Here is a 23,094-nt window from a genome sequence, read left to right on the forward strand (position 1 = left end):
CATGCACCAAATGAAGCTAATCTTTAATATTTAAAATCTATCATTAATATCACCTCACTGTTTTCTATTGGTTACCTTAATTTTATGATGTGAAGAGAAGGGAAAGGGTAAAAGGGGAGACAGAATGGGAAATGGAGCAAAAGAAAAGTTGAAGGGGGAAAATATTGGAATTTAGAGTCATTGATGTTCATGTCGTCAGGGTGGAGGCTACCCAGATGGAATATGACCTCACCTAGTCTCACCGATCACCTGCCGGTTTGTACTCCTCCCCCTAGACTATCTTTTATTCTGTCTTCCTCCCTCCTTTCTATTCCTGATGATGCTTTAGTCCAAAATGTCACCCATCTATTCCCATCCATAGATGGTGCCAGCATTTTGTGTGTGTTGCTCAAAGAACTCCCATATTTACATATTTATAAGACCATAAGGCTATAAGACATAGGAGCAGAAGTAGGCCATTTGGCCCATTGAGTCTACTCTACCATTCAATCAAGGCTGATCCTTTTTTCCCCCTCCTCAGCCCTATTCCCCAGCCTTCTCCCTGTAATCTTTGATGCCATGTCCAATCAGGAACCTATTAATCTCTGCCTTAAATACACCCACGACCTGGCCTCCACAGATGCATGTGATAACAAATTCCACAAATTCACAAATTTCTCCGCATCTGTACCTTAAATGTACGTCCTTCTATCATGAGGCTGTGCCCTCTTGTCCTACACTCCTGAACGATGGAAAACATCCTTTCCATATCTACTCTGTCTAGGCCTTTCAACATTTGAAATGTTTCAATGAGATCCCCTTTCATCCTTCAAAATTCCAGCAAGTACAAACTGAGATCCATCAAATATTCCTTCTCTGATAACCCTTTCATGACTGGTATCATCCTTGTGAACATCCTCTGGATCCTCTCCAATACCAGCACATATTTTTGTTGATGAGGAGCCCAAGACTGTTCACAATACTCAAGGTGAGGCCTTACCAGTGCCTTATAAAGTCTCAGCAACATATCCCTGCTCTTGTCTGCCAGACCTCTTGAAATAAATGCTAAAATTGCAATGTCTTCCTCACCACTGACACAACCTGCAAGTTAACCTTTAGGTGTTCAGCTCAAGGACTCCCAAGTCCTTTTGCCTCTTTGATTTTTGGATTTTCTCCCCAGTTAGAAAATAGTCTGCACATTTATTTCTACTACCAAAGTGCATGACCATTCATTTTCCAACATTGTATTTCATTTGCCATTCAATCATCTAAATCATTGATATACAGCATAAAAAGAAGTGGTCCTAACACCGACCCCTGTGGAATACTGCTAGCCTCTGGCAGCCAACCAGAAAAGGATCTTTTTATTCCCACTCACTAACTCCTACCAATCAGCCAATGCTATAACCATGTTAGTAACTTTTCAGTAATACCATGGGCTCTTAACTTGGTAAGCAGCCTCATGTGTGGCAACATGCCAAAGACTTTCTGAAAGTCCAAAAATACAACATCCACTGCATTCCTTTATCCATCCTACTTGCAATCTCCTCCAAGAATTCCAACTGGTTTGTCAGGCAAGATTTTTGTCCTATCTTGTCCTGTGTCACAAAGTACTCCATAAACTCATCCTTAACATTGAGTCCAACATCTTCCCAGCCACTGAGGTCAGGTTTACTGCTGCCTTCCTCCTTTCTTAAAGAGTGGAGTGACATTTGTAATTTTCCAGCCATCTGGCACCATGCAAGAGTCCAATGATTTATGAAAGGCCATTGCTAATGCCTCCACAATCTCTAAAGCTACCTCTTTCAGAACCCTAGGGTGCAGTTCATCTCCAGGTGACTTATGTACCCTTAGGTATTCCAGCACTTTGAGCATATTCTTCCTTTTAATAGTAACTGCACTGACTTCTCTTCCTTCACACACTACAACACCTGGCACACTGCTAGTGTCTTCCACAGTGATGATTGATGCAAAATCCTCAATTAGTTCATCTGACATTTCCTTGTCCCCCGTTATTATTTCTATGGCCTCATTTTCCAGCAGTCCTATATCCTCTCTCATTTCTCTTTTATTTTTTACGTACTTGACAAAGCTTTTACTATCAACTTTGATATTGTTTGCTAGCATGCTTTCACATTTCATCTTTCCCCTTCTAATGATTCTTTTAGTTACTCTGTAGGTGTTCAAACGATTCCCAATCCTCTATCTTCCGGCTAATTTTTGCTTTGTGGTATGCCCCTTCTTTTGATTTTACATTAGCTTGGACTTCCCATGTCAGCCACGGTTGTACAATTTTGCAATTTGAGTATCTCTTTGTTTTTGGAATACATCTGTCCTGCACCTTCCTCATTTTTCCCATAAACTCAAGCTATGCTATGCCGTCATCCCTGCCAGCAGCTCCTTCTAATTTACTTTGGCCAACTCCTCTCTCATACCACTGTAATTTCCCTTACTCCACTGAAATACTGCTACATCAGACTTTACTTTCTCCCTATCAAATTTCAAGTTGAACTTAATCATATTTTAATTACTGGCCCCTAAGGGTTCTTTTACCTTAAGCTCCCTAACTGCCTCTGGTTCATTACATAGCACCCAATCCAGTATTTCTGATCCCTTCGTAGGCTCAATGACAAACTGCTCTAAAAAGCCATCTTGTAAGCATTCAACAAACTCACTCTCTTGAGATCCATTACCAACCTAATTTTTCCAATACACCTGCAGGTTTAAATCTCTCATGACTATCATAACATTGCCCTTTTGACATGCCTTTTTTTAATTTCCCGTTGAAATCTGTATTCAACATCCCAGCTACTGTTGGAAGGCCTGCATAAAATTGTCAACAGCGTCCTTTAACCCTTGCAGTTTCTCAACTCATCCCACAAGGGTTCAACATCTTCCAATCCTTTGTCACATCTTTCTACTGATTTGATGCCATTCTTTAGCAGAAGAGCCACTCCACCCCCTCCAGCTACGTTCCTATCCCTCTGATACAGTGTGTAACCTTGGACATTCAGCTCCCAACTGCAACCACGATTCAGTCATGGCCACAACATCATACCTGACAACCTGTAATAGTGCAACAAGATCATTCACCCTATTTCTTACTCTCCGTACATTAAGATATAACACTTTGAGTACCGTATTTGCTACCCTTTTTGATTCTGCTCCCCTAATGCACTGATACTCACCCTGCCGTCTGCAATTTTGTCCTATCATCTTCCTGACGGTCTGACTGCATGCCATCTTTGCTTTCTTGCTATCTGTCCTAACCTGAGTCCCTTCATTCTGGTTCCCACCCCCTTGCTAAATTAATTTAAACCCTTCCCAACAGCTCTAACAAACCCACCCATGAAAATATTGCCCCCCCCAGGTTCATGTGCAACCCACCCCTTTTGTACAGATCATACCTCCCCCAGAAGAGATCCCAATGATCCAAGAACCCGAGCCCTGCCCCTGCCCCAGCTTCTCAGCCACACATACTTGATCCATATTGCACAGACCTGCTGTGTTAAATGACATTATTTTTAGAATGATTACTGGGTTTTGATTCCTGCTTGGAACAGATTTTCAGCCATCTCTTCTGATGTGTTGTGTGAAAGAAAGGGTAAAGCTTCTCAGAGAATTTCTCATTGAATGTGTAGAGGAAAGACTTGGTGTTTGCATCATAAAATGAAACTACCCCTGTATCATAATCAACATAAACTCCTATCTTCCTGGGAATCTCTTGATAAGAGATATCCAATTTATCATTAGCGTTCGCATGGATCTCTTTCTCATTTTGCCCAATGGACCAGAATTTATTCTTTGGTTTTAATGTAAGGTCACCCTTTCTATTTGCATTCTCTCCAGCAATTCCCAGAGACCACTTGTGATTTCCCGCAACTTCTACCTCCCAATAATGTTTCCCTGATGTGAATCCATCTGATCCCAACACACATTCCCAGGCTGTAAACCTCTCCTCATTTTCAGGAACATCTGTCTGGGAGTTCGTCAGTCTCACACTCTTCTGATCCTTAGATATCTCCAACTGTCGATGTGCTGTTTCTGGGTCCAGTTTTATAGAGGCTGCAAGAAATGGGAAAAATTGATAACAGTTATAATGTAGGTTATAAGCTAAGAGTAACCAGCAGCAACATTCAATTAAAACGTCAAATTCAAAGCAAATTTATTATCAAATTACATATTTGTCACAGTAGTATAGCAATTAGTTCACCACTATGACAGCTCAGGGCATTACAGAGTTCAGCGTTTAATTCCAGCGCCGTCTGGGAGCAGTTTGTACGTTCTCCCCATTAACTGGTTAGTAGGTTAATTGGTCATTTTAAAAGTTGTCCTGTAATTAGGCTAGAGTACTAGATGGGTGGGTTGCACCTGAACTGAAATGGGAAGGGAACCAATATCCTGGCCAGGAGGTTTGCTAATGCCACTCGGGACGGTTTATACCAGTTTTCCAGGGGGATGGGAACCAGAGCACCAGGTCAGTAAGTGAAGGATCAGACAGGAAACTTGTTGTCAGGGAAGCTAGAACTTGATAGGTGGAGTCGGTGGGTAGGGCAGTGGCAGGAAATAAGGAGGTGGGAGGTGATAGGTGATAATGGTAAATGGCTGGAGGAGAAGGAATCTGAGAGAATAGAGTGGAACTTGTGAGAAAGGGAAGGAAGAGGGAACCCAGGAGGAGTGATAGGCAGGTGAGGAGAATAAATAAATAATTTTAATCTATTTATGAGGCCAGCACAGGAAATTGACGATGAGGGAAGGGTTATGGGGAACAAATGACCAGAAGTTGGAGAAATTGATAATCATACCATTAGGTTGGAGCTAAATCGATGGAATATGAGGTGTTGCTCCTCCAACCTGAGAGCGATCAGTCTCATCGTAATGAAGAGGAGGCCATGGACTGACATGTGGGAATAGGAATTAAAACAGTTGGCCACCTGGAAATCCCACTTTTGGCAGATGGTGTGGACATGCTTGTTGCCTCACCTGAAAGGACTGTTTGCAGTTCCTCATTGTGATCCTCAGACTGTGTCAGGCTCCAGCAGAGCAATCCCAATCAGTCCCAGTCCCCTTCATACTATTACTTTGTAGTCCTGATACGTTTTTGGATTAAAATATACTTTATTCATATTGAAAATGACTTACAAAAATAACGTTTACATACTTTCTAGGGTTGTTTAGATAGACTTTTGCAAGTGAGGAAAGTGGAAGGATATGGTCATTATGTTGGCTGAAGAGATTCGTTCAGTTGGTCACTCGATTACTAATTTAATTGGTTCCTGTGCTGTACTGTTCTATGTTCTATGTAATCCTCAGAGATACAAACTACCTACGTGCAAGAGAGTGGGCGGATACTTGCCTGGTCAGCTTGGACTAGGAGAACACCTTTGCCAGGGCACACACATGAATGGGATGGGTAAATTCTCCAAAACAGGCTTTAGGAGGGAATCAGGAATTGGATCCAACTGTTCTACACTGATAGTCTGAGAAAGAGGAACCTGGAGTCATAGAAAGGCAGCGTTCTAGGATCTCACTTCTCAGGATGAGTGGCCTGACACTGACATAGATAGTCACCAACAGGAAATGATAGGAGAGGTGGGGTTAGACTGATGAGGCATTATGCATTCCTGCTCCTTGCAAGGGAAAAAATGGACACAGTCTGGTAGTTGGAGACAAAGCTCAGAGGTAATTTGGAAAGAGATGACATTTGAAATGTTGCTGAGCAGCTGAGATCCAAAGAGACTGAGTAGCAACGTGATCAGTGAATGACATCAATAGAAACAAGAATGCAACCTGGAAGGAATGGAGGGCAACAAGAGTCAGGCAGAGAGAGGATGACAGATGCTGAGGCACATTGTGGGTGGGTCTCACTCTCACTGCAGGGAAATCCCAGAGTTATTAAGAGCTGGTGTTGCAGCTCTTCATTTCTGGCTCCTGGCAATATTACATCCCTGCAGCTGCCATCAACTGGCCGTTCATTCCAGCTGGAACATTCAGATGGTGCATATCCTGTTTCCTTTTATACCAACTGTGTCTGAAGCCCCTTCAGCAGCACTAAATCAGAAACTACAAAGTACCCATCATGGGGGTTGAGAGGCATCTTTTCAAATACATATTCTGGTGCTTATGGATCAAAATGGATCATCAAGATGTTGCCAATATTCGGCGACTCTTTGTGTGCACCTCTAATTGGAATTGTCAAATTTTCCCATTCAAGACTACCACAGCTGAAATCCACAGCCACAGGTACTTCAGTAATCACATCATTTTAAGACACGTAAAAATTCTGTAGAGACTCATAATTGGTGGATCCCAGAATGCAGAGCCAGGTCAAGAGTGCATTTCCCCTTTCAGAAAATAGACTGCAGAAGCCGAGCTGGTCTACCCAGATAGGATTAAAATGCAGAGCTTTAGTGCTCCACTGCTGACTATCCTGCTGGTGAAAGTACAGTTTCTGGAAAATAAAACTGAAGACCTCAGAGCAAGGTTACTGTACCAGAGGGACATCAGGGAATGACTGCTGTGTACTCTGCTTCACAGAAACATGGCTACCACCCTCCATTTTAGATGCAGCTTCACCATTCTCCGCAAAGACAGGACTGTTCTGTCATTTAAAAGCAGCGGCGGTGGAATATGCTTTATGATTAACTCATTGTGGTGCACAAAGGTGGTAGTTCTATCCTAGTACTGATCACCCAACCTGGAACATCTGGCTGTCAAGTATCATCATTTTAATCTGCCGAGGGAATTTTCTACCAAAATTCTGGTAGTTGTGTACATTCCACTTCAGGCCAATGTCAGGGAATGACTGGAGGAGCTAAGCTCTATACTCAGCAAGCACAAAAAGACACCTCAGTGCCATCCCAGTCATTGTCCCTGGTTCTTTAACCAGGCCAACTTGAAGAAGTCTCTGAATAACTACCACCGAAATATCACCTGTGGCACCCCAGGAGCCAACAAATATGACCACTGTTATACCACCATGAAGAATGCTTACAATGCCACTCACAACCACACTTTGGAAAGTCTGATCACCTGACTGTACTTCTACTTCCAGTGTATAGACAGAGACTAACAGCAACAGTGGTGAGGACCAAGAATGCATGGACAAGAGAGGCAGAAGAGTGCTTACAGGACTGCTTTGAGTCAGTGGACTAGACAATATTCAAGGATTTATCTTTGAATCTGAATGAGTACGGCACAGTTGTCACCAACTTCATCAAGACCTTAATGGATGAGTGTATGCCTTCAAGAACATACTGGATATGGACCAGATCTCTGGCATTCAAGAATGATGAACCAGAATTATTCAAGGTCCATGTACAACCTATGGAAGCCTATTTTAAGACCAAAAAAGCAATTCCAATTGAGGTTATAGATGGAATCAGATGTACATCATCTCTGGCAGGGTTTGCAGGGCATTACTTCCCATGAAGCAAAAGCTATCATCATGTGTGGCTGTGATGCTTCACTGCTAGAAGAACTTGATGACTTTTATGCATGCTTTGAAAGGGAGAATTAAACTACAATTGTGCAAATCCATAAAGCATATGGTGACCCTGTGATCTCCACCTAGGAAGTTGATGTCAGAACATTTTTCAAGAGGGTGAGAACACTTTGGGTGTCAGGCCCTGATGGTGTACCTGGTAGGGCTCTGAAAACTTGTGCCAACCAACCGGTGGGAGTGTTCAAGGACATCTTTGATCTCTCACTGCTGCAGTCAGTTTCACATCTGCTTCATAAGGCCAACAATCATACCCGTGTCCAAGAAGAGCAGGGTGAACTGGTAATGACTATTTCCAAGTGGCTCTCACACCTACTGTGATGAAGTGCTTTGAGAGATTGGTCATAACTAGAATCAACTCCTGCTTAAGCAGGGACCTGGACCCACTGAGAGTTGCCAATTGCCATAATCAGTCTACAGTAGATGCAATCTCACTGGTTCTCCAATCAGCCTTAGGTCATCTGAACAATAGTAGTACTTACGTCAGGCTGCTGTTTATTGATTACAACAAAAGCATATCCTTCATTCTAATCAACAAGCTCCAAACCCTGGACCTTCCTCTGCAACTAGATCCTTGACCAAAAGCCTGTGCAGACTGGAAATAACATTGTCCTCCTCGTGGACAATCAACAGCGTTGGTGCACCTTAAGGACATGTGCTTAGCCCACTGCTTTAGTCTCTCTGCATCCATTAATATGTATCTAGGCACAGCACAAACAACATCTGTAAATTTGCTGATGACACAACTATTACATATGGTGATGAGGAGAAGCACAGGAGTGAGAGATCAGCTGGTTGAGTGGTGTTACAACAATAACCTTGCACTCATTGTCAGTAAGGCTAAGGAATTGATTGTAGACTTTGGAAAGAGGAAGTTGAGAGAACACCCACCATTGAGGAATCAGTGGGGGAAGGGTGAGCGGTTTCGAGTTCCTGTGTGTCTATTTCTCGGAAGGTCTAGCCTGGGCCCAACAGCTTGATGCAGTTACAAATAAGGCAAATAAGGCCGTGCCTCAGTGGCTCCAATGACTACAGACCGGTGGCATTGACCTCCCACATCATGAAGACCCTGGAGAGACTTGTTCTGGAGCAGATCCAGCCTATGGTTAGGCCACACTTAGACCCCCTCCAGTTCACCTACCAGCCCCGACTAGGAGTTGAGGATGCCATCGTCTACCTGCTGAACCATGTCTACGCCCACCTGGACAAGCCAGCGAGCACTGTGAGGGTCATGTTTTTTGACACCATGCATTCAACACCATCTGCCCTGCTCTGCTGGGTGAGAAGCTGACAGTGATGCAGGTGGATGCTTCCCTGGTGTCATGGATTATTGATTACCTGACTGGCAGACCCCAGTACGTGCGCTTGCAACACTGTGTGTCAGACAGAGTGGTCAGCAGCACTGGGGCTCCACAGGGGACTGTCCTGTCTCCCTTTCTCTTCACCATCTACACATCGGACTTCAACTACTGCACAGAGTCTTGCCATCTTAAGAAGTGTTCAGATGACTCTACCATAGTTGGATACATCAGCAAGGGAGATGAGGCTGAGTGCAGGGCTACGGTGGGAAACTTTGTCACATGGTGTGAGCAGATTCATCTGCAGCTTAATGTGAAAAAGTCTAAGGAGCTGGTGGTGGACCTGAGGAGGGCCAAGGCACCGGTGACCCCTGTTTCCATCCAGTGTCAGTGTGGACATGGTGGAGGATTACAAGTACCTGGGGATATGAATTGACAATAAACTGGACTGGTCAAAGAACACTGAGGCTGTCTGTAAGAAGGGTCAGAGCCATCTCTATTTCCTGAGGAGACTGAGGTCCTTTAACATCTGCTGGATGATGTTGAGGATGTTCTACATGTCTGTGGTGGCCAGTGCTATCATGTTTGCTGTTGTGTGCTGGGGCAGCAGGCTGAGGGTAGCAGACACCAACAGAATCAACAAACTCATTCGCAAGGCCAGTGATGTTGTGGGGTGGAACTGGACTCTCTGACGGTGGTGTCTGAAAAGAGGATTTTCCTTTACAACTTTACAACTCCTCCCTCGGAGTGTCAGACACTCTGAGCCAATAGGCTGCTCCTGGACTAAATTCCACTTGGAATAATTTACTTATTATTATTTAATTACTTCTGGTTTTATTTTGCTATATTTCTTCACTATTCTTGGTTGGTGCAACTATAACGAAACCCAATTTCCCTCGGGATCAATAAAGTATGTCTGTCTGTCTGTCTGTCTGACAATGACTATCTTTCTTTTGTTTGATGAGACTTGGTATGTTCCCAAAGACACTGGCAAATTTCAATAGTGGTATTGTGGAAAATATTCAAACTGGTTGCATCACTGTCTGGTAGAGGGGCCACTGCAGAGGATGGGAAAAAAGCTGCAGAAATGTGTAAACTCAGCCAGCTCCATCATGGGCACCAGCCTCCTCACCATCACGGAGATATAAAGGTGATGCAGTTGTGCTGCTGAACTGGCTCCGTGGCTGTGGATTCACTTTCGGAGACTCGACCTGTGATTTGTTTATGTTTTTACTGTTGGCAGAATTTGATCTTTTCTCACACATTGGGTGTTTGATGGTCTTTGTTCTGTGCGGTTTCTTTCAGTGGGTTCTATTGTGTTTCTTTGTTTTGTGGCTGCCTGCAAGTAGTTGACTCTCAAGGTTGTATATCATGTACATACTTTGATAATAATGTACTTTGAATTTTGAAAAGGTACCATCCATCATAGGAAGCACCATGTCCCAGGACTTGCCCTCTTCTCATTGCTACCGTCAGAGGAGGAGGAGGTGCAGGAGCCTGAAGACACACACCCAACATTCAGGGACAGCTTCTTCCCCACTGCCATCAGATTTCTGAATGGACAGTGAACCTATGATCACTACCTCAACTATTTTCCCTCTCTGTTTGCACTACTTATTTAATTTGTCTAATATATATATATATATATATATACTTATAGGTTTTTTATTATGATGCATTGGAATGTACTGCTGCCACAAGACCACAGTTTCTCAACATACGCCGCAGATGTAGACAAACCTGACTCTGATTCTGATGCGACATCAGATGGAGCCAAAATACCCATCGTAATCAATCAAATATCTTACCTGGATTTTTACACATGATCTCCCAATCTGGAAACAAAAACAGCCAGTTAGTATGGAAAAACTTTCCCTGTACATTGAATTACCATGCAATTCTCCTCATAATGTTCAACCTTCATTTTAATTGGAAGTTTATGATTAGTTTTATTTGTCACATGTACATCAAAACATGAAATCAAAGTGAAATGCACCTCTGCATCAGTGACCAACACAGTCTGATGTACTGGGCACAGCTCGCAAGCATCGTTATGCTCCGGTGCCAGTGTAGCATGCCCACAACTAATTCATCATTTTTATATCAAAACATACTGTGAAATACATCATTTGAGTTAAGGGGCAACACAATCCTCACTGATTCGATTTGATGTAAAGGACACATTTCATTGTGTTTTTGATGTACATGTGACAAGTAAAGCTAATCTTCATTTTTCTTTGAGAGAGCAACGATCAAATTTGAAATTGGATTTAGCTGGGTCGCCCCCGAGGTAGGTCATGTTATAACTAGGTTGAAGGGTGTAGAACAGACTGCATAATTACACTAACTGGGGGCACGTAAAGTTGAAGTCTCACCCGAATCTGATTTCCAAAGTAAACAACCCCAGCACAGACACTGTTCTAAAAAAATCAGAAGTTGTATGGGTGCAAAGGGACTGAAATATAATCTGATTCCAGGAATGAAAGGGTCAACACATGAGGAGTGTTTGATGCCTCTGAGGCTGTATTCGCAGGGGGTTGGAAGAATAGGTGTGTTGGAGGAGGTGGGGGAGAGAGAATCTCAATGAAATCTCTAACATCTTGAAAGGCTCACATAAAGGGGAGAAGGAATAGAAGGACATCCCCCCAGAACAGAGACGATGAGGAATTTCTTCAGCAGGGTTGTGGTGAATCTGTGGATTTCATTGCCACAGACAACTGTGGAGGCCAGGTCATTGGGTATTTTTAAATGAAGGTTCATAGGTTCCTGATCAGTCAGGGTGAAATGTTACACAGAGTCGGTAGGGTTAAAATGGATAATAAATCATCCATGATGGAATGGTGGATCAGACCGAAGGGCCAAATGGCCTCTTTATGCTCTTACATCATATTGTTGTTAATTATTTTCAACATTTCAGTTTTATTCACAAACATCCCCCATTACTACATTCAGATTCATTTATTTATCACATGTACATTGACACATGCAGTGAAATGCTTCACTTGTGTTAACAACCAGCACATCCTGTGGATATGTTGGGGACACCCCACCAGTGTCACTGCACATTCCAGGGCCAACATAATTTGACCAAAATGTTCAGAAGAACACATGCAACAAGAATATTAGCACCAACACCAACTCCACCAACACCACCTCCACTAACAACAACAACAATAACAGTAAAGCCAGGCCATTGCTCCCCCGTTCCCATCCACCCACTCACTCACAGTCAGTCCTCCAGCCTCAGGACATGTCTGGCCTCCAGCTTCCAGAGGGCTCACTGACTCAGACGTCTATCATATGATAACACTGAGATGGTCTTCCTTGGTGATATCCCTCCAACCTACTTCCCACCCTCTCTAACTATGCCCTGCCACTGTTTGTTCTGAGTTTCACCATTCTGCAGCTTAGAGGAGTTTAAACTGATGGTGCACAGGGAATCTACGTTCCTCAACATTTTCATAACATTTCTGTTAAATATTATGACTTACCTGACTCAACAAGAGGTTTCCAGTGGCCTAAAAAAATTAAGAAAAATATACTTTAATAACCATATTGGTGCAAAGTTATTGGTCATTTTCTATGATAGCCCAAGGTCAGGGTGGGTAACCTCACTTCCCTGGCAGAGGAGGTGAACGTAAGTGAAAGACTCAGGCTCAACGTACAGACTCCATTTCAATGCAATGCCGTGGGGTGCTGTGCTGATGGAGAAGTGATCTTTTCATAGAAATATTAAATGGAGGCCCAGACTGCGCTTTCTCAGTTGGAGCGAAACATAACAGGGTCATTCTCTCGGTTTGTTGGTCAGTTGATATCCTGCAGTCGACATCTCCACAGAGTTCTCTGTGTCTACAGCATAGAAGCAGGCCCTTCAGCTCATCTAGTCCACAAAACGTCAGTCAGCCTAATCCCATCAACCTGCACTCCATATCCCTCCCATCCGTGTACTTACCTAAACTGCTCTTAAATGTTGAAATTCAACCTACGTCCAGCACCTCTGCTAGCTGCTCGTTCCACACTCACACCACCCTTTGATGAAGAAGTTCCCCCTCAGTTTCTCCCTTAAATATTTCACCCTTCACCCTTAACCTATGAACTCTAGTTGTAGTCTCATGCAACCTCAGTGGAAAAACCTGCTTGGTTTACTCTATATGTTCCACTCATAATGTTGTTTACCTCTATCAAATCTCCCCTCATTCTCCTGTGCTCCAGGAAATTAAGTCCTAACCTATTTACACTTTCCCTACAACTCAGATCCTGAAGTCCTGACAACATCCTTGTAAACTTTCTCTGTATTCTTTCAATCTTATTGATATCTTTCCTGTAGGTGGGTGATCAGAACTGCACACAACAGTCCGAATTCAGCCTCACCAGCACCCTATTCAAATTCAACATGACATCCAGCTTCAACACTCAATACTCTGATTTAAGAAGGGCAATTTTCCAAAGATCTTTTGATGACCCTGTCTGTCTGTGATGCCACTTTCAAGAAATCATGGATCTATTTTCCCAGACAGACAGACAGACAGACATACTTTATTGATCCCGAGGGAAATTAGGTTTCGTTACAGCCGCACCAACCAAGAATAGTGTAGAAATATAGCAATATAAAACCATGAATAATTAAATAATAATAAGTTAATCATTTCAAGTGGAAATAAGTCCAGGACCAGCCTATGGGCTCAGGGTGTCTGACACTCCAAGGGAGGAGTTGTAGGTGTCTGACACTCCGAGGGAGGAGATCCTGCTGTTCTCCCACACTCTTCAGTGCCCAACCATCCTCAGTGCAAGGCCTACACTGGTTTGTACTCCTTCAACATATCTGGTTAATACTGATGTTTGTGTGACCATACATGAGCCAGTGTCTTTCCTTAAGAAAGACATCTACATCTCAGTGAGCTAGGACACGCAGAAGCCTTTAAACCTAACTTTAAAAACTAACGGTTAGAAACATAGAAAACCTACAGCACAATATAGGCCCTTCGGCCTACAAAGTTGTGCTGAACATGTCCCAACCTTAGAAATTACTGGGCTCTCTTTTTTTTTTTAAAACACCATGTACCTATCCAAAAGTCTCTTAAAAGATCTTATGATATCCACCTCCACCACCGTTGCTGGCAGCCCATTCCACACACTCACCACTCTCTGAGTAAAAAACTTATCCCTGACATCTCCTCCATACCTACTCCCCAGCACTTCAAAACCTGTGTACCCTTGTGGCAACCATTTCAGCCCTGGGAAAAAGCCTCTGACTATCCACATGATCAATGTTTCTCATCATCTTATACACCTCTATCAGATCACCTCTCATCCTCCGTCACTCCAAGGAGAAAAGGCCGAGTTCACTCAACCTGTTTTCATAAGGCATGCTCCCCAATTCAGGCAACATCCTTGTAAATCTCCTCTGCATCTTTTCTATGGCTTCCCTATCCTTCCTGTAGTGAGGCGACCAGAACTGAGCACAGTACTCCAAGGGGTCTGACTAGGGTCCTATATAGCTGCAACATTACCGCTTGCCAATACATCGCATGCCTTCTTAACCCCAGAGTCAACCTGTGCAGCTGCTTTGAGCATCCTATGAACTCAGACCCCAAGATCCCTCTGATTCTCCACACTACTAAGAGTCTTCCCATTAATACTATATTCTGCCATCATATTTGACCTACCAAAATGAACCACTTCACACTTATCTGGGTTGAACTCCATCTGCCACTTTTCAGCCCTGTTTTGCTTCCTATCAATGTCCCGCTGTAACCTCTGGCAGCCCTCCACACTATCCACAACACCTCCAACCTTTATGTCATCAGAAAACTTACTAAACCCTCCCTCCACTTCCTCATCCAGGTCATTTATAAAAATCACAAAGAGTAAGGGTCCCAGAACAGATCCCTGAGGCACTCCACGGTCACTGACCTCCATGCAGAATGGGACCTGTCTACAACCACTCTTTGCCTTCTGTGGGCAAGTCAATTCCAGATCCACAAAGCAATGTCCCCTTGGATCCCATGCCTCATTACTGTCTCAATAAACCTTGCATGGGGTACCTTATCAAATGCCTTGCTGAAATCCATATACACTACATCTACAGTTTTTCCTTCATCAATGTGTTTAGTCACATCCTCAAAAAGCTTGTTGAGCTGCCGCTATCAATGTCCCGCTGTATCTGTGCTGTAGTGCTCTGTGATTCTTTTTATGACTCTGGAGGCATGGGAAATGAACATCAGGTTGTTCTTCCTTTATTCCCCATTTTGAAAAGATGCAAGTCACTTATATTATGTAAATTCAAGCAAAAACGGTTTGTGTTTGCTGTGTGACTAAATTGAATGTCACATCTTTGTACAGTTTGAAAGAGCCTTTCCCCATGCAATATCTCACAAAGAAACAGATCTTGAAACAAAGGTTGGTACTTACAGATCCACACTGATGTTACAGAGTTGGATTAAATAATAACCAGGCAGCCTACAGAGAAGAAGTCATCACCCTGACACAGTGGTATCAAGAAAACAACTTCTCCCTCAATGTTGCGGACTGCTTGAAGAATGGAGACAGGGTAAACCCTATAGACGTAAACGGATCTGGAGTTGAGAGCCTGAACAGCTTTAAGTTCCTCGGCATACACCTCGGCACTGCCAGGTGTGCTGGTAGAGGCAGACATATTGGAAGCATTAAAGAGACTGTGAGATAGGCACATGGATGAAAGAAAAAAATGAGAGTTAAGTGGGAGAGAAGGGTTGTATTGATCTTGAAGTAGGTAAATGGTTGGCACAACATTGTGGGCTGAATGGCCTGTACTGTGCTATACTGTTCTACCGTAGGTTCTATGTTCTAATCAAATTCAGATGATCAGAGAACTAACAGACCCTCAGTCCTAAATGACTCACCTCTATATTTGAGGTGATGCATTACCTCAAATGCATTATTCTGGGATACAGATCTCCTTATCCTTTACAAACAGAGGCTGTGTGTTTAAGTAATCTTACAAATCTCCCTCCACTTTTTAGCTTTTTAGCAAACCTTTTAGCTAACCACCAAGCTTTTTAGCTGGATGTTGTAGGAGAATAGGGCTTTGTCATGTTTTGTTACTGTAAAGAGTTGACATTGCATGTGTGGGATTGGAGTGTAGAGCTGATATTTTTCTTGTCGTTTACCTTTCCTATGCTTGCTTATAATTTTATATAATCACCGATGTGTAATGAGAAGCCACATGATAGAGCAAAAATTAGTGGGAAGTTAGAGGATTTGGAAACTTTTAAAAACCAAAAGGCGGCAACTAAAAAAATCATAAAGAAGGAAAAGATAGAATAGATAGATAGATAGATAGATAGATACTTTATTCATCCCCATGGGGAAATTCAACTTTTTTCCAATGTCCCATACACTTGTTGTAGCAAAACTAATTACATACAATACTTAACTCAGTAAAAAATATGATATGCATCTAAATCACTATCTCAAAAAGCATTAATAATAGCTTTTAAAAAGTTCTTAAGTCCTGGCGGTAGAATTGTAAAGCCTAATGGCATTGGGGAGTATTGACCTCTTCATCCTGTCTGAGGAGCATTGCATCGATAGTAACCTGTCGCTGAAACTGCTTCTCTGTCTCTGGATGGTGCTATGTAGAGGATGTTCAGAGTTTTCCATAATTGACCGTAGCCTACTCAGCGCCCTTCGCTCAGCTACCGATGTTAAACTCTCCAGTACTTTGCCCACGACAGAGCCCGCCTTCCTTACCAGCTTATTAAGACGTGAGGCATCCCTCTTCTTAATGCTTCCTCCCCAACACGCCACCACAAAGAAGAGGGCGCTCTCCACAACTGACCTATAGAACATCTTCAGCATCTCACTACAGACATTGAATGACGCCAACCTTCTAAGGAAGTACAGTCGACTCTGTGCCTTCCTGCACAAGGCATCTGTGTTGGCAGTCCAGTCTAGCTTCTCGTCTAACTGTACTCCCAGATACTTACCAGAAGGTAAGCTAACCAATAATATTAAAGAGGATACTTCAGACAGATAAAGTGTAAAAGAGAAGCAAAAGTAGATATCGAACCGCTGGAAAGTGAAGCTGGAGAGGTAGTAATGGGGCAAGGAAATTGTGGATGAACTGATTAAGTATTTTGCATCAGTCTTCTCTGTGGAAAACACCAGCAGTGTGCCAGAAGTTCCAGAGTGTCAGGGGGCAGAAGTGTGTGAAGTTGCCATTAACAGGCAGAAGGCTCTTGGGAAACTGAAGGTAGATAAGTCACTTAAACCAATGGTATACATCCCAGGGTTCTGAAAGGGGTGTCTGAAGATATTGTGAAGGCACATATAATGATCTTTCAAGAATCAGTAGGTGAGGCCTCATTTGGAGTATTGTGAGCAGTTTTGAGCCTCATAACTAAGAAAGTATGTGCTGACATTGGAAAGGGTTCAAACAGGTTCACAAAAATGATTCCGGATCGGAAAGGCTTGTCATATGAGAAGCATTTGATGGCTCTGGGCCTCTACTCACTGGAATTCATAAAAATGAGGAATGACCTTATTGAAACTGATTGAATGTTGAAAAGCCTGGACAGAGTGGATGTGGTGAGGATGTTTCCTATGATGGGGAGCCTAAAGACCAGAGGACACAGCCTCAGAATAGAGGGATATCCATTTAGAACAGAGATGAGGAGAAATTTCTTTAGCCAGAGAGTGGTGAATCTGTGGAATTCATTGCCACAAGTGGCTGAGGAGGCCAAGACACTGAGAATATTTAAGACAGAAGTTGTTAGATTCTTGATTAGTCAGGGCATGAGAGAATACAGGGAGAAGACAGGAGATTTGGGCTGAGAGGGAAAATGGATCAGCCATGATGAAATGGTGGAGCAGACTTGATGGGCCAAATAGCCTAATTCTTCTCCTATATCTTATGGTCTAAATGTTCTGTCAATTTTCAGTACTTCATTTAACAACCCTGTACTGCAGCTTCAGCCGCTGGTGCCTTACTGAAACCTGTCAAATACTGCAAGGCTGAGGTAGATTAGATGTGTCCAACAGTGGAGGAGTCTAGCACTGGAGGGCACAGCCTCAAAAAAATTAAGGACGTCCCTTTAGAACAGAGATGAGGAGGAATTCCTTTAGCCAGGATACAGGGAGAAGGCAGGAGAATGGGGTTGAGAAGGATAATAAAATAGCCAAGATGGAATGGTGCAGCAGACTCGATGGCCTGAATGGCCTAATGAATTACTATACCTTAGTAATTCATTACAAGGCACATCTACAAGAGCTGGGAGTTTATTCATTGTTATAGTGCATTTATTTCAGTTATTATACACTCACCATACTGTTTGACGGATTCATCATCTTCTAGACCTAGAAAATTCAACAAGGGAATTGTAGTTAATATAAACACCAGCAGCTCTCATTAACATCTATTTTTGCTTATAATTATGAATGAATAGAGTGAATTCTGCATTTCAAAACTGAACGAGTAATTGCACCAGCGAGTGCAAACTCCAGTACTACAGAAGGAATGTCAGGTCCATAACTATTGCTGTATCCAAAGCTATCAGTCATTATTTGATATCCCATGGGGTGAATCCTATTGTCTGACAACTGACTTCTGGGATGGAGGGAATCCTGGGAGGAAGACAAATTAGATTAATGAGCTCTACTCCTGTTAGACTTTAGTTCTACAGGACCAGGCACCATCTGGCAACACTGAGCATTAACTTGATCTCCAGGCTTCGGGGACAATGGGGAGAGTTTCCAGTGTGAAGGTGTCACCTTATCTCCAGAAACACCATACGTGGTCAGTTTTGTAATGTGGCCATGGACAGATCCATTTGCCATAGGGAGATGTCATTCTTGCCAATCAAGTAAGTTCATCCCCTCACGATTGTTTGCACATTTCCACTTGCGGATCCAATTTTTTTAGACTTATTTTTATTTACTTAGAGATACAGCACAGAATAGGCTCTTCCTGCCCTTCGAGGAGTGCTGCCAGCAATCCTCAATTTAACCCGAGCCTAATCACAGGATAATTTACAATGACCAATCAATCTATTAACGGGTATTGCAGCACCGAAAGGAAACCCACACATTCCCCAGGGAGGACACAGAACACCGGACTGGACTCCGATGCCCCGAGCTGTAACAGCATTGCGCTAATCACTACCATCCTAATATGGCATCCTGGTCCTTCGTGCCTTGACCACTTTGATCAGTGACCATGCTGCCAAGTGATTCCTGAAGGGAGAGGCCCTCTACCCAGGGTTTGTTTTGTACAATTACTATTTTCAGTGCTTCTTTCATACATGTTGAACATTGAGCAGTACGGTTCCATTGGCTGAGAAGGTCACTGCTGGGTAGTTGGCAGGAGATGTCCATGTCCATGTTGAACCCAATTCTACTGGATATTACGGGATCGGTAGTCAATGCTCGGACTCCAGTGCTACCTGCTCCCATAAGTATCGGTCTCACTGCTGGGGCAGTTTTGCCAGCAGGACAGGGAGTACCTAACAACAACAGCAGTCAACTCCAGAATATTGCCTACAAGGGCTGCCTTGGTCAGTATAACAGATTAGCTTTGTTTATCACCTGTACATTAAAACACACAGTGAGGTACATTGTCTATATCAATGACCAATACAGTCTGTGAAAAGCTGGGGGCAGCCCGCAAGTGATGCTGTGCTAACACAGCATGACTAGAACTCACTCATCCTGACCCTAACAGCTCATGTGTGGAATGTGGGAAAAAAATCAGAATACTGTATTTCACAGGGAGAATGTACAAACTGCTTACAGAGAGTGGCAGGAACTGTACCCCAACCTTCCAATGGCATGCACTAGAATACAAAGTCGAGGATGTAATGCTGAGGTTTTACACAGCATTGGTCACATCAACCCGGGAATACGGAGAGCAGCTTTGAGCTGCTTTTCTAAGAAAAAATGTGTTGGCATTGAAGAGGGTCAAGAGGATTTTCACGAGAGTGATTCCAGGAATGAAAGGGTTAACGCGTGGGGATAGTTTGATGGCTCTGGGCCTGTACTGACTGGTGTTTTGAAGAATGAGGTGGGCTCTTATTGAAAGCTATTGAATATTGCTCGATAGACTGGATGTTTCCAATAGTGGTGGAGACGAGAATGAGAGGACTCAGCCTCAAAATAGAAGGATGTTCCTTGTAACAGAGATGAGGAGGTATTGCCACCGATGGCTGTGGAGACCATCATTGGGTATATTTACAGGACAGGTTGATAGATTCTTGATTAGTCAGGGCATCAAAGGGTACAGAGAGAAGGCAGGAGAACGTGGTTGAGAGGGATAATAAATTAGACAGGATGGCATGGTAGAAGGGCTGAGTGGACTAAATTTGCTTTAAATGGCCAGCAGATCCCTTTTGTGGGGGATCTCTGAAAATACAAACAACTGTCCTCAAATGTCCTCCGGGAGACCTTTGCAAGGACAACTGGACTGGAACTGACGATGTCAGAATTCAGCACGTGGGTTGACACCAGGTGGAGTATCAGCTTATATCGTTCTTTTGCTTTAACACTGGATGTAGCACAACTGAGCAGCTTGCTAGGCCACTTCAGAAACAGAATGGATTCCGATTCAGATTTGTTTATTTCATTATGTCGAAACAGACAGTGAAATGTGTCCGCAACACACACAAAATGCTGGGGGAGCTCAGCAGGCCAGGCAGCATCGAAGGAAAAAATGAAACAGTCAATGCTTCAGGCAAGGTGATTGGCAGGTAAGGAGGGAGAGGGAAATGGGAATGGGGAATGATGAAGTGTGAGGAACACCAGAGGGAGGTGATGGGCAGGTAAGGAGAGAGAGGGAAATGGGAATGGGGAATGATGAAGTGTGAGGAACACCAGAGGGAGGTGATGGGCAGGTAAGGAGAGAGAGGGAAATGGGAATGGGGAATGATGAAGTGTGAGGAATACCAGAGGGAGGTGATGGGCAGGTAAGGAGAGAGAGGGAAATGGGAATGGGGAATGATGAAGTGTGAGGAACACCAGAGGGAGGTGATGGGCAGGTAAGGAGGGAGAGGGAAATGGGAATGGGGAATGATGAAGTGTGAGGAACACCAGAGGGAGGTGATGGGCAGGTAAGGAGAGAGAGGGAGAGGGGAATGAGGAATGATGAAGTGTGAGGAACACCAGAGGGAGGTGATGGGCAGGTAAGGAGGGAGAGGGAAATGGGAATGGGTAACGATGAAGTGCCAGGAACACCAGAGGGAGGTGATGGGCAGGTAAGGAGAGAGAGGGAAATGGGAATGGGGAATGATGAAGTGTGAGGAACACCAGAGGGAGGTGATGGGCAGGTAAGGAGAGAGAGGGAAATGGGAATGGGGAATGATGAAGTGTGAGGAACACCAGAGGGAGGTGATGGGCAGGTAAGGAGGGAGAGGGAAATGGGAATGGGGAATGATGAAGTGTGAGGAACACCAGAGGGAGGTGATGGGCAGGTAAAGAGAGAGAGGGAAATGGGAATGGGGAATGATGAAGTGTGAGGAACACCAGAGGGAGGTGATGGGCAGGTAAGGAGAGAGAGGGAAATGGGAATGGGGAATGATGAAGTGTGAGGAACACCAGAGGGAGGTGATGGGCAGGTAAGGAGGGAGAGGGAGAGGGGAATGGGGAATGATGAAGTGCGAGGAACACCAGAGGGAGGTGATGGGCAGGTAAGGAGGGAGAGGGAAATGGGAATGGGGAATGATGAAGTGCGAGGAACACCAGAGGGAGGTGATGGGCAGGTAAGGAGGGAGAGGGAAATGGGAATGGGGAATGATGAAGTGTGAGGAACACCAGAGGGAGGTGATGGGCAGGTAAGGAGGGAGAGGGAAATGGGAATGGGGAATGATGAAGGAGGGTCGGAGGTGTGACTGCAAGTTTGAGAAATCAATGTTCATGCCATCAGGTTAGAGGCTACCCAGACGGAATATAAGATGTTGCTCCTCCAACATGTGTGGCTTCGTTGTGCAGTAGAGGAGGCCATGGGCTGACATGTTGGAATGGGAATGGGAAGTGGAATTAAAATGGGTGGCCATTGGGAGTCCCGCTTTTTCTGGTGGATGGAGCGTAGGTGCTCGGCGAAGTTGTCTCCTAATCTACGTCCAGTCTAACCGATATACAGGAGGCCACACCGGGAGCACCGGATACAATAGATGAACCCAACAGACTCACAGGTGAAGTGTCGCCTCACCTGGAAGGACTGTTTGGGGTCCTGAATGGTAGTGAGGGAGGAGGTGTAGGGACAGGTGTAGCAATTGTTCTGCTTGCAAGGATGTGCCAGGAGGGAGATCAGTGGGGAGGGAAAGATGTGCTTGGTGGTGGGATCCCACTGGAGATGGCAGAAGTTGTGGATAATTAGCTGCTGGACGTGGAGGCTGGTGGAGTGGTAGGTGAGGACAAGAGGAACCCAATCCCTGGTGGGGTGGCAGAAGGATGGGGTGAGAGCAGATATGTATGAGATGGAAGAGATATGGTTGAGAGGAGTGTTAACGGTGGAGGAAGGGAACCCCTTTCTTTGAAAAACAGGGACATATCCTTAGTTCTGGAATGAACAGCCTCATTCTGAGAGCAGTTGCAGAGGAGATGGAGAAATTGAGAGAACGGGATGGCATTTTTACAAGTAACAGGGTGGGAAGAGGTATAGTCCAGGTAGCAGTGGGAGTCAGAGAGTTTATAACAGACATCAGTAGATAAGCTGTCTCCAGACATAGAGGCAGAGAGATTGAGAAAGGGGAGGGAGGTGTCGGAAAGGGATCAGGTAAACTTGAGGGAAGCGTGGAAGAAATGCTCTGTGCTTTAATAGTACCATGCTACATTACCGTGGTGTCCATCACGTTGACTTCAAAACATACAGCAAAATGCATCATTTGTGTTAACAACCAACACGACCCAAGGATGTGCTGGGGGCAGCCCGCACGTGTTACCCCACATTCCATCTCCAACATATCAGACAATGTTCAGCAGAACAACACAGAACACAAAAAGCAACAAAACAAACAGCAAAAGGAGCTGCACTCCTTCCTCCCACAGTCACATTCACCGTCCTTCAACCCCAGGACAAGCATCCAGCCCACATGGATTTGGGCCTGCAGACACCTAACCACTTCGAAGCCAATTGCTACATGGGCCTCTCTGAATTCTCTCCCACAGGAACCCCACCCCTACATCAACCAACCTCAACCCAAAATATCGGGATTTCATGGTTTGCAAAGATCCAAAAGAGTGTCAGACTATTTCTGCACACATGCCGCTTCCCCTACTTATTTCAAGCTACACGATGTGGCCACTTTATTAGGTACACCTGCTCATTAATGCAAATAACTAATAAAG

The 23,094-nt window shown here is 44.1% G+C and overlaps 1 protein-coding gene across 1 annotated transcript in view; it reads right to left on the minus strand.

Moving 5' to 3' along the window:
- LOC140722256 (butyrophilin subfamily 3 member A3-like) overlaps positions 1-23,094 on the minus strand; it is a 42,640-nt gene that overhangs the window by 10,872 nt on the left and 8,674 nt on the right. Inside the window, exons 5-8 of the mRNA XM_073037052.1 lie at positions 18,082-18,114; positions 12,270-12,296; positions 10,587-10,613; positions 3,517-4,044 (exon numbers count right to left, since the gene is read on the minus strand). Of these exons, the coding sequence (XP_072893153.1) occupies positions 3,517-4,044; positions 10,587-10,613; positions 12,270-12,296; positions 18,082-18,114 (615 nt within the window). The remainder of the gene's footprint in view (positions 1-3,516; positions 4,045-10,586; positions 10,614-12,269; positions 12,297-18,081; positions 18,115-23,094) is intronic.

Source organism: Hemitrygon akajei, chromosome 2 (assembly GCF_048418815.1).
Source record: "Hemitrygon akajei chromosome 2, sHemAka1.3, whole genome shotgun sequence".
Lineage (NCBI taxonomy): Eukaryota > Metazoa > Chordata > Chondrichthyes > Myliobatiformes > Dasyatidae > Hemitrygon > Hemitrygon akajei.